Source organism: Corythoichthys intestinalis, chromosome 7 (assembly GCF_030265065.1).
Source record: "Corythoichthys intestinalis isolate RoL2023-P3 chromosome 7, ASM3026506v1, whole genome shotgun sequence".
In the NCBI taxonomy this organism is placed as follows: Eukaryota; Metazoa; Chordata; class Actinopteri; order Syngnathiformes; family Syngnathidae; genus Corythoichthys; species Corythoichthys intestinalis.
In genome coordinates this window covers 44,628,022-44,647,457 of record NC_080401.1, presented here as the reverse complement: position 1 = coordinate 44,647,457, position 19,436 = coordinate 44,628,022, and the positions used below count along the sequence as shown (strand labels likewise).

At 38.9% G+C, this 19,436-nt stretch overlaps 1 protein-coding gene across 5 annotated transcripts in view; it reads left to right on the top strand.

Annotated features, from left to right (window-relative positions):
• Positions 1–19,436, top strand: part of sbno2b (strawberry notch homolog 2b) — a 147,224-nt gene that overhangs the window by 113,597 nt on the left and 14,191 nt on the right. For all 5 annotated transcript variants that reach the window (XM_057842270.1, XM_057842272.1, XM_057842271.1 and 2 more), the window contains 11 exons: positions 2,703–2,838; positions 5,658–5,770; positions 10,455–10,526; positions 13,416–13,524; positions 13,606–13,677; positions 14,819–14,962; positions 15,039–15,133; positions 16,062–16,154; positions 16,236–16,367; positions 18,118–18,194; positions 18,454–18,644. In XM_057842270.1, the coding sequence (XP_057698253.1) occupies positions 2,703–2,838; positions 5,658–5,770; positions 10,455–10,526; positions 13,416–13,524; positions 13,606–13,677; positions 14,819–14,962; positions 15,039–15,133; positions 16,062–16,154; positions 16,236–16,367; positions 18,118–18,194; positions 18,454–18,644 (1,234 nt within the window). The remainder of the gene's footprint in view (positions 1–2,702; positions 2,839–5,657; positions 5,771–10,454; positions 10,527–13,415; positions 13,525–13,605; positions 13,678–14,818; positions 14,963–15,038; positions 15,134–16,061; positions 16,155–16,235; positions 16,368–18,117; positions 18,195–18,453; positions 18,645–19,436) is intronic.

Here is a 19,436-nt window from a genome sequence, read left to right as displayed (position 1 = left end):
TTGCTTTAAAGGTCTGTGCTGAGTGATCATCACACACTAAATGTAACTCGTTGCGTTAGCATAGCATTCGCGTTAGCATTAGCATCAACTTTAGCATGGCGAGCATCTTCTTAAAGGGGAAATGTGAACTAAGGTTGGCCAACCATGTTTTTGAATAATATCAATGGCTAAACATTTATAAGCATATTTTCATTATTTTTTTTAACGCAACCCTTCCAGATTCTTTGTTTAACCCATAGCAACGCCCTTGACAGCGAAAATGTTTTTCTTCGGCAATCTTCAGAAATCACGTCACACCGGGAAGTGCGAGGGAAGTCCGCCATAGAACAGTATTGTTTGTTGCATTGCTTCTCGGTAAGATGCCACGGCGGTGTGTGGCGATGTTTTGTTCTCACTCAAACGAAGTTTGAGAACAAACAAACAACTTACAACAAACAAAGTTGTATGAGTGGCCAAAGGATAGCAGGGCACGTAAATGGACATCTTTCGTTCGCACGAAGCGAATGAATTTCATGCCATCATCGAGTAGTGTTCTCTGCTGCAAACACTTCAAAGATGCCTGCTTCCTTAACCGGTCTGCTTATGATCAAGGATTTGCCAAAAAGTAAGTGTGATTTTTGGATAGATGACTGATGACTTTGTCAAAGCAGAGCTGCCAACTGATGTGGAATGAACAGTATAAGCTAGCGACGTTAGCCGAGGCTATCCCCGATCATAGTTGTTGTTGCGTTCGCTAGGTTAAGCGTGTTTAAATTGTGCGTCATCTACGATCTTGTCCGAAAGGGTTAATCCACTGTCAATCGGGAAAGGGGTGTGGATGTGCACATAAGTGGGTCGGCGTCGCGGTAATTCACGGTCACGTTGCAGTAAGAGACACACACCGCCGGTGAGTTTATTTATTATTTATTTATTTGTATTTGTATTATGTATTTCCACCTTCATGCTTCAAGCATTGCATTGCATTTCTACGGTTCGCCGCTTCGCTAGAGCCGCTGACAGGTGACAAGTGTTGCTTTTAATGTCTGGCAGCGAATCAGCGAGAGCGCAGGCCACGCAGTGAATCATGGGAAATGTAGTCTCGGGACAACACTGAAGTGGTGCTTTGTAATCTGTTCGCTTGAGTGAAAAAACTACATTTCCTCACGCCATTAGACGCCACTTTGTTTTCTTATTGTTGCCACAATAAAGTGGAGAAAGCCATCGGCGACTGTGATATAGTGGATATTATTTAGTTGTAATACGGGAGTTCACCAGGAGAGTGTACGCATGTCATTTAGATGTGTTATTGTTTGTGCCTTACTCCTTAACTAAAAGAGAGAAAAGTTGTTGTTCAGAGTCAGTTGGCAAGACGTTGAGTAAAGTTGTAAAAGCCAATAAAGGTGTCGTGTGGGTCACTCGGTCAAGATATAACAACGACTCATCTCCTTCTTTCCCCCCAACATTTTTAGATTATTATTTTATATACACGAGAGCTGCCGGATCTGCCAAAATGAACATGAAGTCTGATTATTATTTTTTTAACAATGTCATCAGATAGACAAAAACATTAAATTATGTGCAAATTTCTGCATCTTCAAATCATGAAAATAATAACAGCCTATATCTTACCAATGTTGTAATCTCGATGGGTCTTGTATCCATTCCATGTCAGGAAGTCTAGGCACATTGTTTGCATCCTGATTAGCGTCTGGCTAATAACATAAAATTCCAATCTCCTCTTCTTCCTCCAACTCTTCAAAAACTTGGATCTCCTCCCTTGCGCTTGATCTATCGCTTATATCGCTGTTTGAATCATTGTTTGAAGGGCTTTGTATGGCGGCCGTATGTATGGAGGTGCCATCGCGTTCCCGGTGTGACGTATCACTTCCGGGTTCGTCCCCTTTCAGGCTCGAATTTCGGAAACGCGATTATTTTGTCAAATATACAACATATAAATTATTTTTTCATGATTTATTTGTTGGACAATGTTTAATTACTTTACTTGTGACCCTATTTGGCATGTGAAGAAATTACTTCACATTACTGCTTTAAATGCTCAGTCAGCTTTTTTTTTACACACATATCATGGCTTCTAGGTGGGTCGAAGTAAAATCAATGAACTAGTTTTCCTGTTGAGTGTGTAGTAACATCACCGAGTTGGCGTTGTCCTTGTAGAAGCTACAATATGTGCTCGTATGTCTATGTTCATTCAAAATTGTTGGAAACCTTTACTTATTTTTGGACTAAAACATTTGAATTTTACAGACGAAAACATTTTGAGTGAGTGTCGACTAAAGTTAGACGAAATTTGTATGAGATTTTGTCGACTAAAACTAGACAAAGACGAACACATTTTGAAATGACTAAAATATGACTAAGACTAAATAGTATTTTCGTCTAAGAGACAAAGACAAAAACAACACTATGACCCTGAACGCAAGCTTGCAGGCTCAGTAGCCCAGTGGTAAAAACTCATGGGTAATTCATGGACTACTGGGGGCACCATGTTTTTTGAGAGCTAGTACTTCTAAGTGTCGTGTGTTCGTAAACAGTTATCATTAGTTTTGGAAAAATTTTCTATTCATCCCTTGCCACCATTTGCCATTTCCTTCATAATGTGAAATTTCAGTGAAGTTGGAGGTCAATCCATCGCACTTTTCCTCGAGGTGCTTCTCAGTTGTAGCTCTTTACATTGTTTAATCCAAGTCCTTTTCTACCTCTAGCTGGTAGCCATCATCTCCGAAGCAGCCAGCTCTGGAATTTCCCTGCAGGCGGACAAGCGGGTGAAAAACCAGCGGCGGCGTGTCCACATGACATTGGAGCTACCTTGGAGTGCAGACAGGGCCATTCAGCAGTTTGGTGAGTCCAAATGTAGTTCATTTCTAGGCACAATGGGGCTGTTTTGTATATGGTTATCGTGTGCTTTTGTTGGCTGAAACAATACCAGTTAAATGCTTACGTTTATATCTCGCTGAGGGACTGTTCATTTTTCATTTGCCTCTTTATTACAGACACTAAGTTGTTTTCAATTAGTCAGACAGAAGATCTGCCTGCTCCATCCACTGTAGATCGTTTTATGTGGTCGAGTCTCCTAATGGTTTTATTGTTTCAGGCATTGTTGTGCTAACATCTCAATTAATTATTTCCATTAGCTGCGCTCGTCTGTCTCTGTATACGTGAATGAATTTGCGTGTGTATGTATTTATGGCATGCCTATAATTAAAAACTCACTCCAGAAAAACTCATTAAAACAGCTGGTCTTGGTTTCGAACAGTGATGGGGACCATATGGCTTTTGGGACCATTTGACCATGCTGTTCTAAAAACACATAAAACATGAATTGATCTGCCCACAAACGGTCATGAGTTGCATCATTGAAAAAGCATCACCATAAATGCAGAATGGACATTCGAGAGGGAAGGATGTTGGTATGGTGGTAAACATTTTGTATTTCTGTGACGTGCGTGTGAGCTTCATTGAGGACTAAGTAAACTAAGAGTTTGCATGGATGTTTGTGTATATGTGCTGTTTGGATGACTTTACCTACCCCTTCTCTAAAGAGATTTGAGTTTCAGTGAGGAAAATATGTACCGTAATTTCCCGAATATAAGGCGCACCCGGGTATAATGCGCACCCAAATTTACTTGTAAAATCTAGGGAAAATTATTGTACCCGTTTATAACGCGCACCCTAATTTTAGCACCAATAAACAGAAGAATACAAGAAAACAGAGCACGTGTACAGATACAGAAATGTCATTTTACTGACTGGTGAAACACAGCACAAGCATAGCACATTGATAGTTCAAAACATTACCATAAACTGACAATATTTACTATAATAATATGATTTGACAACTTCTCCAACTTACCAGAATCTAGGAGAAAACAAAACAGATGTGACTTTTCTTTTAAAGGTTGCTGTATAACTTGCTCGTTTCATCATGATGATTCATTGTTTCTTCCATGGATTAATACGGTAAAATGAAAGTGAGAACGTAAGTCGGAAATCCGAGAGAGCTCATCGCTGTCGACACGACAGTAACAATAGGAACTATTGTTATTTGGGTTTGAGTTTCCCGAGGGACAGATATAGTTGACGGACACAGGAAGTCTGTGTTGTTAGGTTTGTTATGGTCCGAGTTGCGGACCTGCAATAAACGTTGACTCAAATGAGTTCAAGAAACTAAATTCTGGGCTTTATGAAGAGTGAAAAAAGCAGAATTTAACACAGACGAAATCATTCGGCCGATCAGAGTGAAGTATTACCGAAACAAAATGGTGACGTCACGTACCGTCATGGTCGGCAATGGATCGCCGCATACGTTTCTTCAACACAACGTGGCCGTGTCAATAAAAAAAAAAAAAAAGGGTTTATACATATATATATATATATATATATATATATATATTTCTGTCTCCATCCATGTACCCGTTTATAATGAGCACCATGATTTTACAAGTTGATTTTGGGGCGGGGGAGTGTGCGTTATATTCGGGAAATTACGGTATTTGAACACCCTTTGATTTTTCAAGATCTGCCACTTAGAAATGATGGGCGATTTGAAAATTTTCATGGTAGGTGCTTGTCCACTGTGAGAGACAATCTAAAAAAAAATCCCAAAATCACAGTGTATGATCTTTTTTTAACAATTTATTTGCACTAAACCGCTGCCAATAAGTATTTGAGCACCTGAGAAAATCAATGTTAATATTTGGTCCAATACCATTTGACAATTATAGAGGTCAAGCATTTCATGTAACTTTTTACCAGGTTTGCACAGACTGCAGCAGGGATTTTGCACCACTGCTACACGCAGATCTACTGTAGATCAAGCAGGTGTCTGGGCTGTCACTGAGAAACACTGAGTTTAAGCTTTCTCCAAAGATTTTCTATTGGGTTTAAGTCTGGAGATTGGCTAGGCCCCTTGATATGCTTTTTACAAATCCACTCCTTGGTAATTCTGGCTGTCTGCTTCAGGCCATACTCATGTTGGAAGACCCAGTCGAAACCCATTTTCAATGCTCTAACTGAAAAGTGCACTAAATTAAAAAAAAAAAAGTAGCTATTTCAGGCAAAAACCTATATAATATCTTAAATATTGCTATTGATCCTGAAAATACAGGGAGACTCATATATTCCTCAGGGAGGTGCCTTTTTTTGGTTTTAGGTCAGTAGCGGCTTTGGTTTTGAAAATATTTGAATTTTAAGTTTTTTAAAATAGGCCCCTACAGATCGCCCGAGTTATGTAAAAATGTTAATAAAAATAATTGAATTGAAAAAAACATACTCGGTCATGGCCCTGAATAATACACTAAAGTTGAGGGTTTTTTTCCCCTCTATAGTACTTAACACATTGCCTACAATTGTCAACAAAAGACGTCTAATTCATTTAAACTGGGAGGACCGGCTGTGAATGCTCATCTTTCAGTGCCATTGGCGGTGCTTGATTTCAAACCAATTTTGACTGGCAGTGATCATTCGCTGCCAAGCTATTCCAGTCAAAAAGGAATGAATTGAATGAGTGCCCAGTTAAACAAGGTCAAAACTCAATCTTTTTTTACCTGATTCTGATCCTCTGAGATTAACAGGATCAGGCCCGATTCACAATCACTTGATCATATTGGAGACTTTTTTGACATCTAAATAGTTAGTCATGTTGGATTTTTGTTTTTCAGGTCGTACCCATCGGTCCAATCAAGTGACTGCTCCAGAGTACATCTTCCTCATCTCTGAGTTAGCCGGTGAAAGACGGTTCGCTTCCATTGTGGCAAAGAGACTGGAGAGCCTGGTATGTACCTAAACTGTGTTTGAGCTGTGTGCGAGCGCGTGTGTGTGGGTGATTCTGATAAACATTGCGTCACAGGAAAATCCTGTCATTTCAGAATCAGAATGGGTTTTATTGTCATTTGTCTTATGTCATTGTGTAAGCGATATTTGCGGTTAGCGTCTGCGTCTTCACCTTCCCTGCTTACGTTGAATTTACACAACATCATTTCACAATTCCCAGACCTGTTTGGATGTGTGTTGAAATCTGATATACAAACAGCTCATTCATTTAAAGCGGAAATGTGAAGTAAGGTTGGCCAACCATGTTTTTGAATAATATCAATGGCTAAACAGTTATAAGCATATTTTCGTTATTTTTTTTAACGCAACCCTTCCAGATTCTTTTTTTTAACCCATAGCAACGCCCTTGACAACGAAAATGCTTTTCTTCAGCAATCTTCGGAAATTACGTCACACCGGGAAGTGCGAGGGAAGTCCGCCATAGAACAGTATTGTTTGTTGCATTGCTGCTCGGCAAGATGCCACGGCGGTGTGTGGCGATGTTTTGTTCTCACTCAAACCAAAAGTTGTATGAGTGGCCAAAGGATAGCAGGGCGCGTAAATGGACATCTTTCGTTCGCACGAAGCGAATTAATTTCACGCCATCATCGAGTAGTGTTCTCTGCTGCAAACACTTCGAAGATGCCTGCTTCCTTCACCGGTCTGCTTATGATCAAGGATTTGCCAAAAAGTAAGTGTGATTTTTGGATAGATGACTGATGACTTTGTCAAAGCAGAGCTGCCAACTGTTGTGGAATGAGCAGTATAAGCTAGCGATGTTAGCCGAAAGTTAACTCGTGGCAATCCCCGATCATAGTTGTTGTTGAGTTCGCTAGGTTAAGCGTGTTTAAATTCTGCGCCATCTACGATCTTGTCCGAAAGGGTTAATCCACTGTCAATCGGGAAAGGGGTGTGGATGTGCATATGAGTGGGTCGGCCTCGCGGTAATTCACGGTCACGTTGCCGTAAGAGACACACACCGCCGATGAGTTTGTGCACATTTATTATTATTTGTATTATGTATTTCCACCTTCATGCTTCAAGCATTGCATTGCATTTGTACGGTTCGGCGTTTCTTTCACGGTGATTGTTTGATAGCCTTCTAGTTTGTGTTATACATACGAGAGCCGCTGACAGGTGACAACAACAAGCGTGTTGCTTTTAATGTCTGGCAGCGAATCAGCGAGCACAGTGAATCATGGGAAATGTAGTCTCGGGACAACACTGAATTGGTGCTTTGTAATCTGTTCGCCTGTGTGAAAAAATACATTTCCTCATGCCATTAGACGCCACTTCCTCCCGAGAGCCCCGAGCTGTGTTGTACTGTTAGCTCCATGTGTTAATAAAGAAACAAAGTTGTCAGCACGTTGTGTGTTCGATACATTTGTAAACAAAAAGCTTATAACAAGACACTATGCACGATCCGTTTAAGAGACGCTGGAGTAGTAGGAGACGAGGAGGAGATCAGCGAGAAGCAAAACTTCGCGGTCGAATGTGGCGGCAGTCCGCTATTATTTTGTTTTCTTATTATTGCCACAATAAAGTGGAGAAAGCCATCAACGATTCATCTCCTTCTTTCCCCCCAACGTTTTTTATATTATTATTTTATATGCACGAGAGGTGCCGGATCTGCCAAAATGAACATGAAGTCTGATTACTTTTTTTTTTTTTAACAATGTCATCAGATAGACAAAAACATAAAATTATGCAAGATGCAAATGCCTGCATCTTCAAATCATGAAAATAATAACTGCCTATATCTTACCAATCTTGTAATCTCGATGGGTCTTGTATCCATTCCATGTCAGGTAGTCTAGGCACATTGTTTGCATCCTGATTAGCGTCTGGCTGATATATGTTAGGTCCAACATAAAATTCCAACCTCCTCTTCTTCCTCCAACTCTTCAAAAACTTAGATCTCCTCCCTTGCGCACGATCTATCGCTTATATCGGTGTTTGAATCATTGTTTGAAGGGCTTTGTATGGCGGCCGTATGTATGGAGCTGCCATCGCTGTTCCCGGTGTGATGTATCACTTCCGGGTTCGTCCCCTTTCAGGCTCGAACTTCGGAAACGCGATTATTTTGTCAAATATACAACATATAAATTATTTTTTCATGCTTTATTTGTTGAACAATGTTCAATTACTTTAATTGTGACCCTATTTGGCATGTTATGAAATTACTTCACATTTCTGCTTTAAGATGTTTCTTCGGGCATTTATGGTTAAACATGTAAGTTGTTTATTTTGTTAGGTTTCAAAAGAAAAATGTCTTCCCTTTCATGGCTTGTTGGACCCAAAACGTTACATATTGCCTTTCAATGTGTTTTTACTAATTACTCATTTTTAGATCTTTAATCCAGAAAAATGACATTTAACCCTTACACATTGGCTACAGATTATGGCGCTCGACATCGTGTACATTTTGACATGGAAAGTGGTAAATGGTATTGAAAGATGAGCATTTACAGCTAATCATCCCAGCTTCAATTAATTGGACGTTATAAATGGCAGGCAATGTGTTATAGACAACAAAGTAAAATTTAAAAACATTGTAAAAGTGGCATCTGAGGCACCACTCGATTCGATTCGATTACGATTCAGGTTGCTACGATTCGATTATTGAACGATCTTCACTGTATTCACGATGATCACGATTTTCCATGCATCATTTCCCCCCCTACCTTTCAGGATTTCTTATTTCTTACTTTATGGCTACTTTATACTTTTAGGCAAGGTATTTTCGCCATTATTAAATTAATTAAAGCAGCCAATTAAATTTATGTTGGTTATGATTTATTTCCAATCACCTAATGATCCAGCAGGAACAATGGAAACATGCCTATACAACACAAAGCTGACCTTAAGCTGCTCTTTTTCACAAGAAACTCTGTTTGCTTTGTGTGTTTTCCATGTTGAAACTTGTGTAGTTGTTAACATACAGTGTTGACCCAGTCAGTTTGTATCAGGTGTTCACTAAACAGTGTGGTATTGGATGTAGGTCACTGTAACATACACAAATAGACCAAAAATAGCTCTAAATAAGAATTAGGCATTTGGACCACACAAATTGACCAAAAGTAGCTCTAAATAAGAATTAGGCACTTGGACCTGACAGTTTAAATCTCTACAATTTTATCTCTTTTTTTCCACATTTAGATATTGTATATGACATAGCAATTTTCACTTTCTATGATGCATTCAAGTGACAAGCCATTTATTTCCAGAGTGACACAGTATAACCGAAAAGACACACAATGGGTTGGGTGCGTGGGGAAGTCCATTCCAGGAAGCCACTATTGGATTTGCCAAGCACGTTCGGTAAATCCGTGGGTTTTATCCCACGTTTCCTGCGCTTAGCTCGTGAAATGTTTATACACGTACTTGAAGTCTGCAATGAACAACCTTTGCACCCTGGATGACTCGAGATCAGCAATCTGGGTATTGCTGACGATCTTTGACAACTGATGATGTGAAAGTGGGATGGAAAACGGACTCGAGGGCACGCAGCCGTACTCCCAACTGGGACTTGGAATATGCTTTGATTTTATGAACGCTATTAAAACAAAGCACAAATGTTCTGTGGGAACAGCAAGTTAATAAAAACAATTTCGAGTCACATTTATAACACAAATCTACGTAACAAGACGGGTAAAACGCAGGATATGAGACATTCAAAATATGTTTTCGGGTAAAGTGAGGACCTCCTATTACAATTCCAAACCCAATGAAGTTGGAACATTGTTTTAAACATAAAGGGAATACAATGATTTGCAAATAACGTTCACCCTACATTTCATTTAACAAACTGCAACAACATTATATTGAAGTTTGTTCATGTTGATTAAAGTTAATGTTTATTGTTTTTGGAAAATAATTATTAACTTAGAATTTTATGACTGAAACATTCTATAAGAGCTGGGACCAGGTCTTATTTACCACTGTGTTACATTCTCTCTTTAAAAAAAACATTGAATAAATGTTTGGGAACTAGCAGTATTGCTTAGCACATGCTTTTATTTCCTTTGCAGTAGCATTTTTGTTTGTGGTGCAATGCCGTCTAAGGGCCTTTTAGGATTCTCTGAACTTTTTAATGATATTATGGACTGTAGATGATGAAATCCCTAAATTTATTGCAAATGTTCTTTGAGAAACACTGTCCTTAAATTATACGGCTATTTTCTCACGCACTTACTCACAAAGAGGTGAACTATCCCCTCTGTTTGTGATTCAGAGCAATTCAGGGAAGCTCCTTTTTATAGTCAGTCATGTGGTATAAAATGTTTAATAAGCATTCCTTATGTCTCTTTTGCCACCTGCCTGATTTTTGGGAAAATGTTGCTGCCCTAAAGTTCTAATTTAATGATTGTTTGCTAAAAATATATATAGATGTCAGTTTGAATATTAAATCTCTTGTCTTTGTAGTATATTAAATTAAGTATAGGTTGAACATGGTTTGCTAATCACTGGATTCTGTTTTTATTTATGTTTAACACCAAGTCCCAGCTTCTTTGGAATCGTGGTTGTAAACTGTAGCTTAAAAGTTTATTTATTGATGTTTTTATACACCAAGATCACATTGGTTTTCCTGTAATGTGTTGGTGATGCTCATGCTAGCAAAATTGCTTAATGCTTATCCTCTGCAGGGTGCGTTAACGCACGGTGACAGAAGAGCGACTGAGACCAGAGACCTGAGCAAGTACAACTTCGAAAACAAGGTAGGGGGGGCACTTATTAACCCATCGGCTAACTGTTGCTGCCAGCCCTCTCAGGCAAAATGCGTTAACTGTCTGGGGCCGTCAATGGCATTTAAACATGAACATTTACAGCCACTCTTCCCAGTTTCAATTAATTGGATGTACTGTTTGTTGTAGTCAGTCAACAATAAGTTAATAGTAAATATTCTCTCTTTATTTTTGACATTTTTAAACATTTTATTTTTTTTCTAAAATACAGCAAAAGGAAAAAAGTAAATATTCTCCCATTTAAGTTAATTATTCGTATTTTAAAATATGGTGTTAAACTTATATACAGTGCCTTGCAAAAGTATTCGGCCCCCTTGAACCTTGCAACCTTTCGCCACATTTCAGGCTTCAAACATAAAGATATAAAATTTTGATTTTTTGTCAAGAATCAACAACAAGCGGGACACAATCGTGAAGTGGAACAAAATTTATTGGGTAATTGAAACTTTTTTAACAAATAAAAAACTGAAAAGTGGGGCGTGCAATATTATTCGGCCCCCTTGCGTTAATACTTTGAAGCGCCACCTTTTGCTCCAATTACAGCTGCAAGTCGCTTGGGGTATGTTTCTATCAGTTTTGCACATCGAGAGACTGACATTCTTGCCCATTCTTCCTTGCAAAACAGCTCGAGCTCAGTGAGTTTGGATGGAGAGTGTTTGTGAACAGCAGTCTTCAGCTCTTTCCACAGATTCTCCATTGGATTCAGGTCTGGACTTTGACTTGGCCATTCTAACACCTGGATACGTTTATTTTTTAACCATTCCATTTATGTTTTGGATCATTGTTCTGTTGGAAGATAAATCTCCGTCCCAGTCTCAGGTCTTGTGCAGATACCAGCAGGTTTTCTTCCAGAATGTTCCCGTACTTGGCTGCATCCATCTTCCCGTCAATTTTAACCATCTTCCCTGTCCCTGCTGAAGAAAAGCAGGCCCAAACCATGATGCTGCCACCACCATGTTTGACAGTGGGGATGGTGTGTTCAGGGTGATGAGCTGTGTTGCTTTTACGCCAAACATATCGTTTTGCATTGTGGCCAAAAAGTTCAATTTTGGTTTCATCTGACCAGAGCACCTTCTTCCGCATGTTTGGTGTGTCTCCCAGGTGGCTTGTGGCAAACTTTAAACGAGACTTTTTCTGGATATCTTTGAGAAATGGCTTTCTTCTTGCCACTCTTCCATAAAGGCCAGATTTGTGCAGTGTACGACTGATTGTTGTCCTATGGACAGACTCTCCCACCTCAGCTGTAGATCTCTGCAGTTCATCCAGAGTGATCATGGGCCTCTTGGCTGCATCTCTGATCAGTTTTCTCCTTGTTTGAGAAGAAAGTTTGGAAGGACGGCCGGGTCTTGGTAGATTTGCAGTGGTCTGATGCTCCTTCCATTTCAATATGATGGCTTGCACAGTGCTCCTCGAGATGTTTAAAGCTTGGGAAATCTTTTTGTATCCAAATCCGGCTTTAAACTTCTCCACAACAGTATCTCGGACCTGCCTGGTGTGTTCCTTGGTTTTCATAATGCTCTCTGCACTTTAAACAGAACCCTGAGACTATCACAGAGCAGATGCATTTATACGGAGACTTGATTACACACAGGTGGATTCTATTTATCATCATCGGTCATTTAGGACAACATTGGATCATTCAGAGATCCTCACTGAACTTCTGGAGTGAGTTTGCTGCACTGAAAGTAAAGGGGCCGAATAATATTGCACGCCCCACTTTTCAGTTTTTTATTTGTTAAAAAAGTTTAAATTATCCCATAAATGTTGTTCCACTTCACGATTGTGTCCCACTTGTTGTTGATTCTTGAGAAAAAATTAAATTTCATATCTTTATGTTTGAAGCCTGAAATGTGGCGAAAGGTTGCAAGATTCAAGGGGGGCGAATACTTTTGCAAGGCACTGTAGCGCTTTTCCACCTTTCAAGGCGCTCAAAGCGCTTTACACTATCTCGCCATCCACCTACTGGTGACGCAGCACCAGGAGCAACGTGGGGTTCAGTGTCTTGCTCAAGGACACTTAGACTAGTTCATCAGGGCGGAGAATTGAACCCACAACCTCTGGGTTTGGATAACTACTCTACCACTGAGCCACGCCACCCCTGGTCCTCAATTGGTCCTCAATAAAAAAAATTCTTTATTTATTTAAAATGTGATTAAATGTTTTTTTATTTGAATTAAAAACACACAAGGAAATTTTTCAAAATATATTTTTTAAATACGGTATAATTTTTGTTACTTATCAACTTTAAAGTGTGAAATGGGGCCATAAACAGCGTTTTTCTGGTTTTATTCATTTTAATTTTTTTTTATTTACGTTGTATTCATGTATAATTTTATTTATTTAAAAAAATTAAGAATATAATAATTGATTACCTGGCATCTGCATATTTGGACATCACGGTTTGATTAACGTAGGGCACATGACATGTTAATATTGTAGCCTGCATGACCCATATAAGTTTTTTTTTTTAATTACCAAAAATAGCCACTTGCTCTGTTGAGGGTTAAGTATGAAGTTAAGTAATTTAATCACATACCGAAGTGGGATTAAGATTAATCCACTATGGAACCTCCAAATTACCCTCTGGAAATGTGTACAGGAATTTGAATAATTATAAGAATCGGTTGTGGATGTGCTGTTAATTATATCGAATTTAATGCTTTGCTTATAACTGGGAATTAATTCTGGCCCTTTATTACGTCACAATAAATTACATTTCCTGTTGTATGGATGTTAAACTCACTTTACCATCACTGGTACACTTCTGTAGTTGCATAAGAAAACAGCAAAACACATTTTGGAGTTACTCATGACCTTGCAAGATGCATATGGATCAATCAATGTTTTTTTTTGTGTGTGTAGTATGGTACCAAGGCGCTGGATAAAATCACCAAAGCAATCCTGGGGCACATTGAGAACAAGGTGCCTGTGCCCAAAGGTTACCCTGGAGGTGACGCCATGTTCTTCAGAGGTATGTGTTCATTGTTTGTGTCCTTGAAAGAGCACAAAAATCAATGTGATTAACATGAATGTGTTTTCCTCTTTATCTTAGATATGAAACATGGAATGATGGATGTGGGCATTTTCTGCCGGGAACCACGTTTTGGCATTAACACAGAGAAAGGTCTGTTGTGTACATGATGGAGGCTAGGCCTGAACGATATTGGAAAAAAACTATCATTGGGATTTTTGGGGGGCTTGCGATTTATTGCGATATTATATTGCGAAATTAAAACTAGAAGAATTTTCACCACATGACTCAAATAGCAGTGTTTGGGATAGGCCTGAACAATATTGGAACGAATGGAGAATTAACACGTAACAGGTGGTCCCCGGGTCACGGCGTACATGGGTTGGTCCACATAAGGCTGTAAGTTGTTTCTGCTGATACATGTTTGTGTATGCATTTGTAACTAAGTTTACAGCTACAGTTTGTGGGGTTACGTGTGAGCGATTTGCTATGAGAATTGTAAATATGTTAGCTCTCATACCATTTAAGATAGATGACTTTTGTGAGGCAAATTAGGCTAGTTTAATCTACTAAATTTCCATATTGAGCAGACTAGATGGATGTTTTGTTTTGTGTCAAGTGTTTTATTGTTAAAATGTGTGTTGTTTTGAACATAAGTGTACATATAGTATGTGTTACAGCTTTACAAATTGTCAAAAGTAGAGGAATTAAAAAGCTTTAAAAAGCAGAGTTGCCTTTTTTGATATCTGTAAAGCTGAACAACTTCAAGTTTAATGAGAACAGAACTTGTCATATTGATAATTCAAATTCAAAATAAGAAGACTGTGAGGTACAATATGATACCATTTATGTGACTAAAAAAAAACGACTGGAGACAAAATGACGGACGAGACTCCAGAGTCGTAAAGTCGAAATCGCATAAATCGAGTACGTCGTAACCCGGGGACTACCTGTATATCTTTTTAATTACATAGTCAATCCTTTTCACCTGGTTCCGATCCTCTGGAAAATGGCGTAATCTCGTGATCGGATCGGGGACATCCGTAATTTATATAATGCTGTTTAATCCAGGCTTGCTGTAAGTAAAAGGGATCCAGAATCTGCACACTTGCTACTTTTACGAAGTGTAACAAAAGTTAACATGTTAAAAAAAACAATCGCACATTCTGCGATGTGACTATTGCGCATGCGCATATTGCGATGGCGATGTTTAAACGATATATTATGCAGGCCTAATGGAGGCACATATTGTCATTAGTCAACTTGTGTAAAAATGTTGTTGTTTTAATTCTAGACTGCAGCATCACCAAATTCCTAAACCGAATCCTCGGCCTGGAGGTCCACAAGCAGAACCATCTCTTCCAGTACTTCACCGACAATTTTGACTACCTAATTGAGAAGGACAAGAAGGAGGGAAAATACGACATGGGCATCTTAGGTACACACTTGGCAATACTTATTGGAAAATTATCTCATTGTCGTATTTTGGTTGACTTTCATGGTGTGGCCAACAGACCTAGCTCCAGGTAATGATGAGATTTACGAGGAGCAGCAGGAAACCTTCATGACAGTGGGAAACCCTCAGGATGGCCAGGTGGTTCTTTACAAGGTAGGAAAAACATAAATAATCTTAACTGGTGTCTTGTCATTGAGGATACAACCAATGTTTTGTCTAAAAATGATTTTAAATACAATCGTTTTGAGTCAACAGCGGGGTCAAAAACTAAACTCGAACGTCAAGCCACCACTGTTTGTAATTCTACAATATTGTAGTCAAAGGTGCTGGGCCGATATCATAAATATTGGGGGGATCGGTAGTCGGTCATGTTCGGTCACTTAAAAATATAACTGCTAATGTCCATTAGTCACATCTAGCGTCAATTAGCCAATAAGCCTTTGGTCACAAACAATTATAGTCATTAATATTAGCATATAAGTGCAATTGTTGGATATTATGATAATTTTCCGACCCCAACGAAGTGTTTACAATTGTTATGTCTGCTGATGTTTGCTATGTTAATTTGGGAAGGAGTGAAATTTTTATTGCATTCCATATAGTCATTGTATGGAAATTGTTTTGTGGCTGCTAAATTGGTTTATTGCTCTGACTTTCCTCTGTGAGTGAATTCAGTCAGATAAAAAGTGTTTAGTGAATGCTCTCATTTGGCTCATATTCAAACTCTTCCAGCATTAAAAGGTATTAAGATACAACATTCATTTCCTTAAACCTTGTGATTTTCTTTTTGTAAAGAAAAATACTGCAAGATTTTTGGCAAAGGAAATTAAAATTTAGTAGGTAGTAAAAGAAAAGATTTTTTGAGAGACCTTCTGTATGTGTAGTTAAAAACTGGTTTCGCAGGTAATACTACATATTTTACCAAAAAACAAGATTGAGTGGAATACTAAAGGTGCAGGCTGTTGTTTTTGTAAAAAATGAGGATTTGCAAAAATCAAGGCTTTTCAAAATCTGATCCACCAGAACATTGATTTGTGTAAACGTAGTAGGAATACAAACTTGAATCTTTTTGCCCTTACAGATCAGTGTTGATAGGGGCATGCCTTGGGATGAAGTCAACAACAGATTTGTCAATCTCACTGGTGCTGACGAGGGCTTCTATCTGTCACTAAAGGTAAGCCCGCATATCATATAAAACCTACCAGGTTGGCAAGAAAATCCCAACTAGAAAAATCGCCCTTTTGCTCCTTTCCAGCTACGAGGTAACCAGCCGTGCGTTTTACTCGCGGAGCAAGGGAGAGGCAAAAACTTCATTGTCTATAAGCCCAACATCGGCAAGCAAACTCACCCCGAGAGCCTCGACCATCTCCTGCAACGCTATCGAAAGGTGTGTTTGAATTTATGCACGTTATATACATGGACAGAAATGACACTCAAATGTGTTAGTGGGGATAAATCAGTTTGTATGGTACCTCATAGACTTCCTAATATATTGACATGACACGTGGCGCAGGGCCGATCTGTAGGGGGCCTATTTTCAAAAACCTCAAGTTCAAATATTTTCAAAACCAAAGCTGCTACCGACCTAAAACCAAAACAGGCAACTACCTTAGCCATATATGAGTCTTCATGAGCAGCGGCATCAAAAAATTCAAAGTCGTTCGTTTATAAGATCCCGATCAATTATTTTTATATCGGTATAACAAAACTTAAAATAGTTATAAAATTCTCAGATTTTACAGTAGATACACAAAAATCACCAAATGCAGAGATAATCACCACTATTTTCAGGATCAATAGCAATATTTAACATATCATATAAGTTTTTGGCCAAAATAGAAACTTAATTTTTTTTGAACAGCTAATAAAACACTCCATTTTCACAACAGAAACTTAATACTTGAGGAAAACATGCAGAATCAATGATAAATATTTATAGATTATTAAAAAAATCTATATGCAATCACAAATTATTATGGAATTGAATAGCCCTTTATTGTCATTATATAGTAGTATAGTTAGTTATATAGTTGTAGTGAATGAGGCTAGCGGCTGCCTGACGTAAACAGAGCTTTTCTGGTGAAATTCTTGCGAATAAATGATTAAATCACCGAATTCTTCATATATACAGATGTAAAACAGTCTCAAACCTTGGTTAAAAGCAAAGAATCCGTGCAGTTAGCGTTTATTTTACTTAAATATGTCGAAGTACAATGCTACTCTGTTAGCGAATGAGGCTAGCGGCCGCCTGATATAACAGAGTTCTTCTGGCGAAATTTCTTGTGAATAAATGCTTAAATCCCCGAATTCTTCATAGATACAGATGTAAAACAGTCTCAAATCTTGGTTAAAAGCAAATAAACCGTGCAGTTAGCGTTTATTTTACGTAAATATATCGAAGTACAATGCTACTCTGTTAGCGAATGAGGCTAGCGGCCGCCTGACATAAACAGAGCTTTTCTGGCGAAATTTCTTGTGAATAAATGCTTAAATCCCCGAATTCTTCATAGATACGGATGTAAAACAGTCTCAATTCTTGGTTAAAAGCAAAAAAAAAACAAACGTGCATTTAGCGTTTATTTTACGTAAATACTGTATGTCGAAGTGCAATGCTACTCTATTAGCGACTGAGGCTAGCTGCTGCCTGACGTAAACAGAGCTTTTCTGGTGAAAATTCTTTTGAATAAATGCTTAAATCCCTGAATTCTTCATAAAAGCAAAAAAAATGTGCAGCTGGCATTATTACCTAATTATGGCGAACTATGATGCCGATGCAGTAGCGGCTGTTTCTCCCACAAATTTTTTCACAACGTTTAAAAATGCATGCATGGTACAAAAAATATCATTATTACCTTGAATCCTCGAACAAATCCCTCCTGAGACAATCCGTCCTGTTTGTATGCGGTACAGCTGTCGTACTTCTTCAATAATTTAATCTTAAATCCGGCTTGGACATGAGCGTGTGCTGTCCTCGAATGACTATTACTAAATGACGCTCGGCCACATATGGTAAGGCGTGACGCAAAGAATGACGAAGTGTCAGGTCAATAGTCTTTTGAAGTTTATGGGTACCTATACATTGTTAATTATGCAATGATGATCTGAGAACATTTTCATCAACATCTTCTTTTCTTCAGGTGACTCCAGAGGAGGCCAAGGACTGCTGGGAGAGCCAGTTCAGCTTCTCATTAAAAAAGTGTAGCCATGCCAACTGGTAATTATGAGCACTCACACACTTGGTGGCTTCATCCAATCAAACTGGTACTGAATGGGATCCCGTGGTGGGATTTTTCCTTTAAGATTTAAAAGCACACACTAAGCATTAGTTATTAGACAAAAGTCCCAACACTTGAGTGTACTCTTACATAATTAAAAACAAAAACACTGCGCACTCCTTGCAAATGTAAGATGGCATTTGAAATGCGAAAAGGCAAAGTGACCGGGTTGAGTCACTGATGGATGCTTTTCCGCAGGAACGGCAAGTGTAAGAAGGTCGAGGAAGGCCAGGAGTGCTTCCAGGGCATGCGCCTCCGCCAGTACCACATGCTATGCGGCGCTCTGCTGCGTGTGTGGAAGCGCGTGTCCGACGTCGTGTCCGACATCACCAGCTCCAGCATCCTGCAGATTGTTCGACTCAAAACCAAGCAGCACAACAAGCAAGTTGGTGAGTGGGCACTACGTTAGGTTTTTCTGATATTCTACTATCAGCTTTTGAAAGAAGCGTCAAGAAAGCGCTAGCAACTCTCCCAATATAAATGAATTGGAAGTTTAGCGCCATCAATGGCAGCCAAATGAGAACGTTGTCCTGAGCCAAGTGTTCTGTGAAGTGGTACTCACTTTAAAATTAGTGCTGTCAAATTTATCGGGTTAACGGGCGGTAATTAATTTTTGTAATTAATCACGTTAAAATATTTGACCCATTTAACGCATGCGCGGAATGACCCGCTCATGCATTGCCTCAAACAGATTACAATGATGCCGTTTTTTGCACATTGAGAGCTAAGAGGCAGAGAAAGATGAGTGGACACAGGCATTCATTGGACCACTGTTTATTGGCATAAGCTTCGGCAACTCCTTCACAAAAAACATAAGTATCATTTAGTGAAAGCACAACAAAATTAATATTCCTATCTCTCTCTCAAAAAAAAAAAGTTCATTCCCAATCAAAATAGCTATGCAAAATACACATAAAAACTTACTCAGACTTTGGTCAAACTCTATTCATACATTTCATTGAGCTCAACAAATACACTGGATGGCAATATTTAGTCACAATATACAAACTATCAGAGGTCTCGTACGTTGTGAAGCCAGCACTCAAATGACCTGAAGAACAATGGAAACAGGGAACTATGGCGTCAGTCGAGGGACAAAACACACTCATTGGCTTGATTTCTAAGTAATTAAAAACTCGCCATTGACACCTTGTGGTGTATTTCAATCACTACCTTGCGTA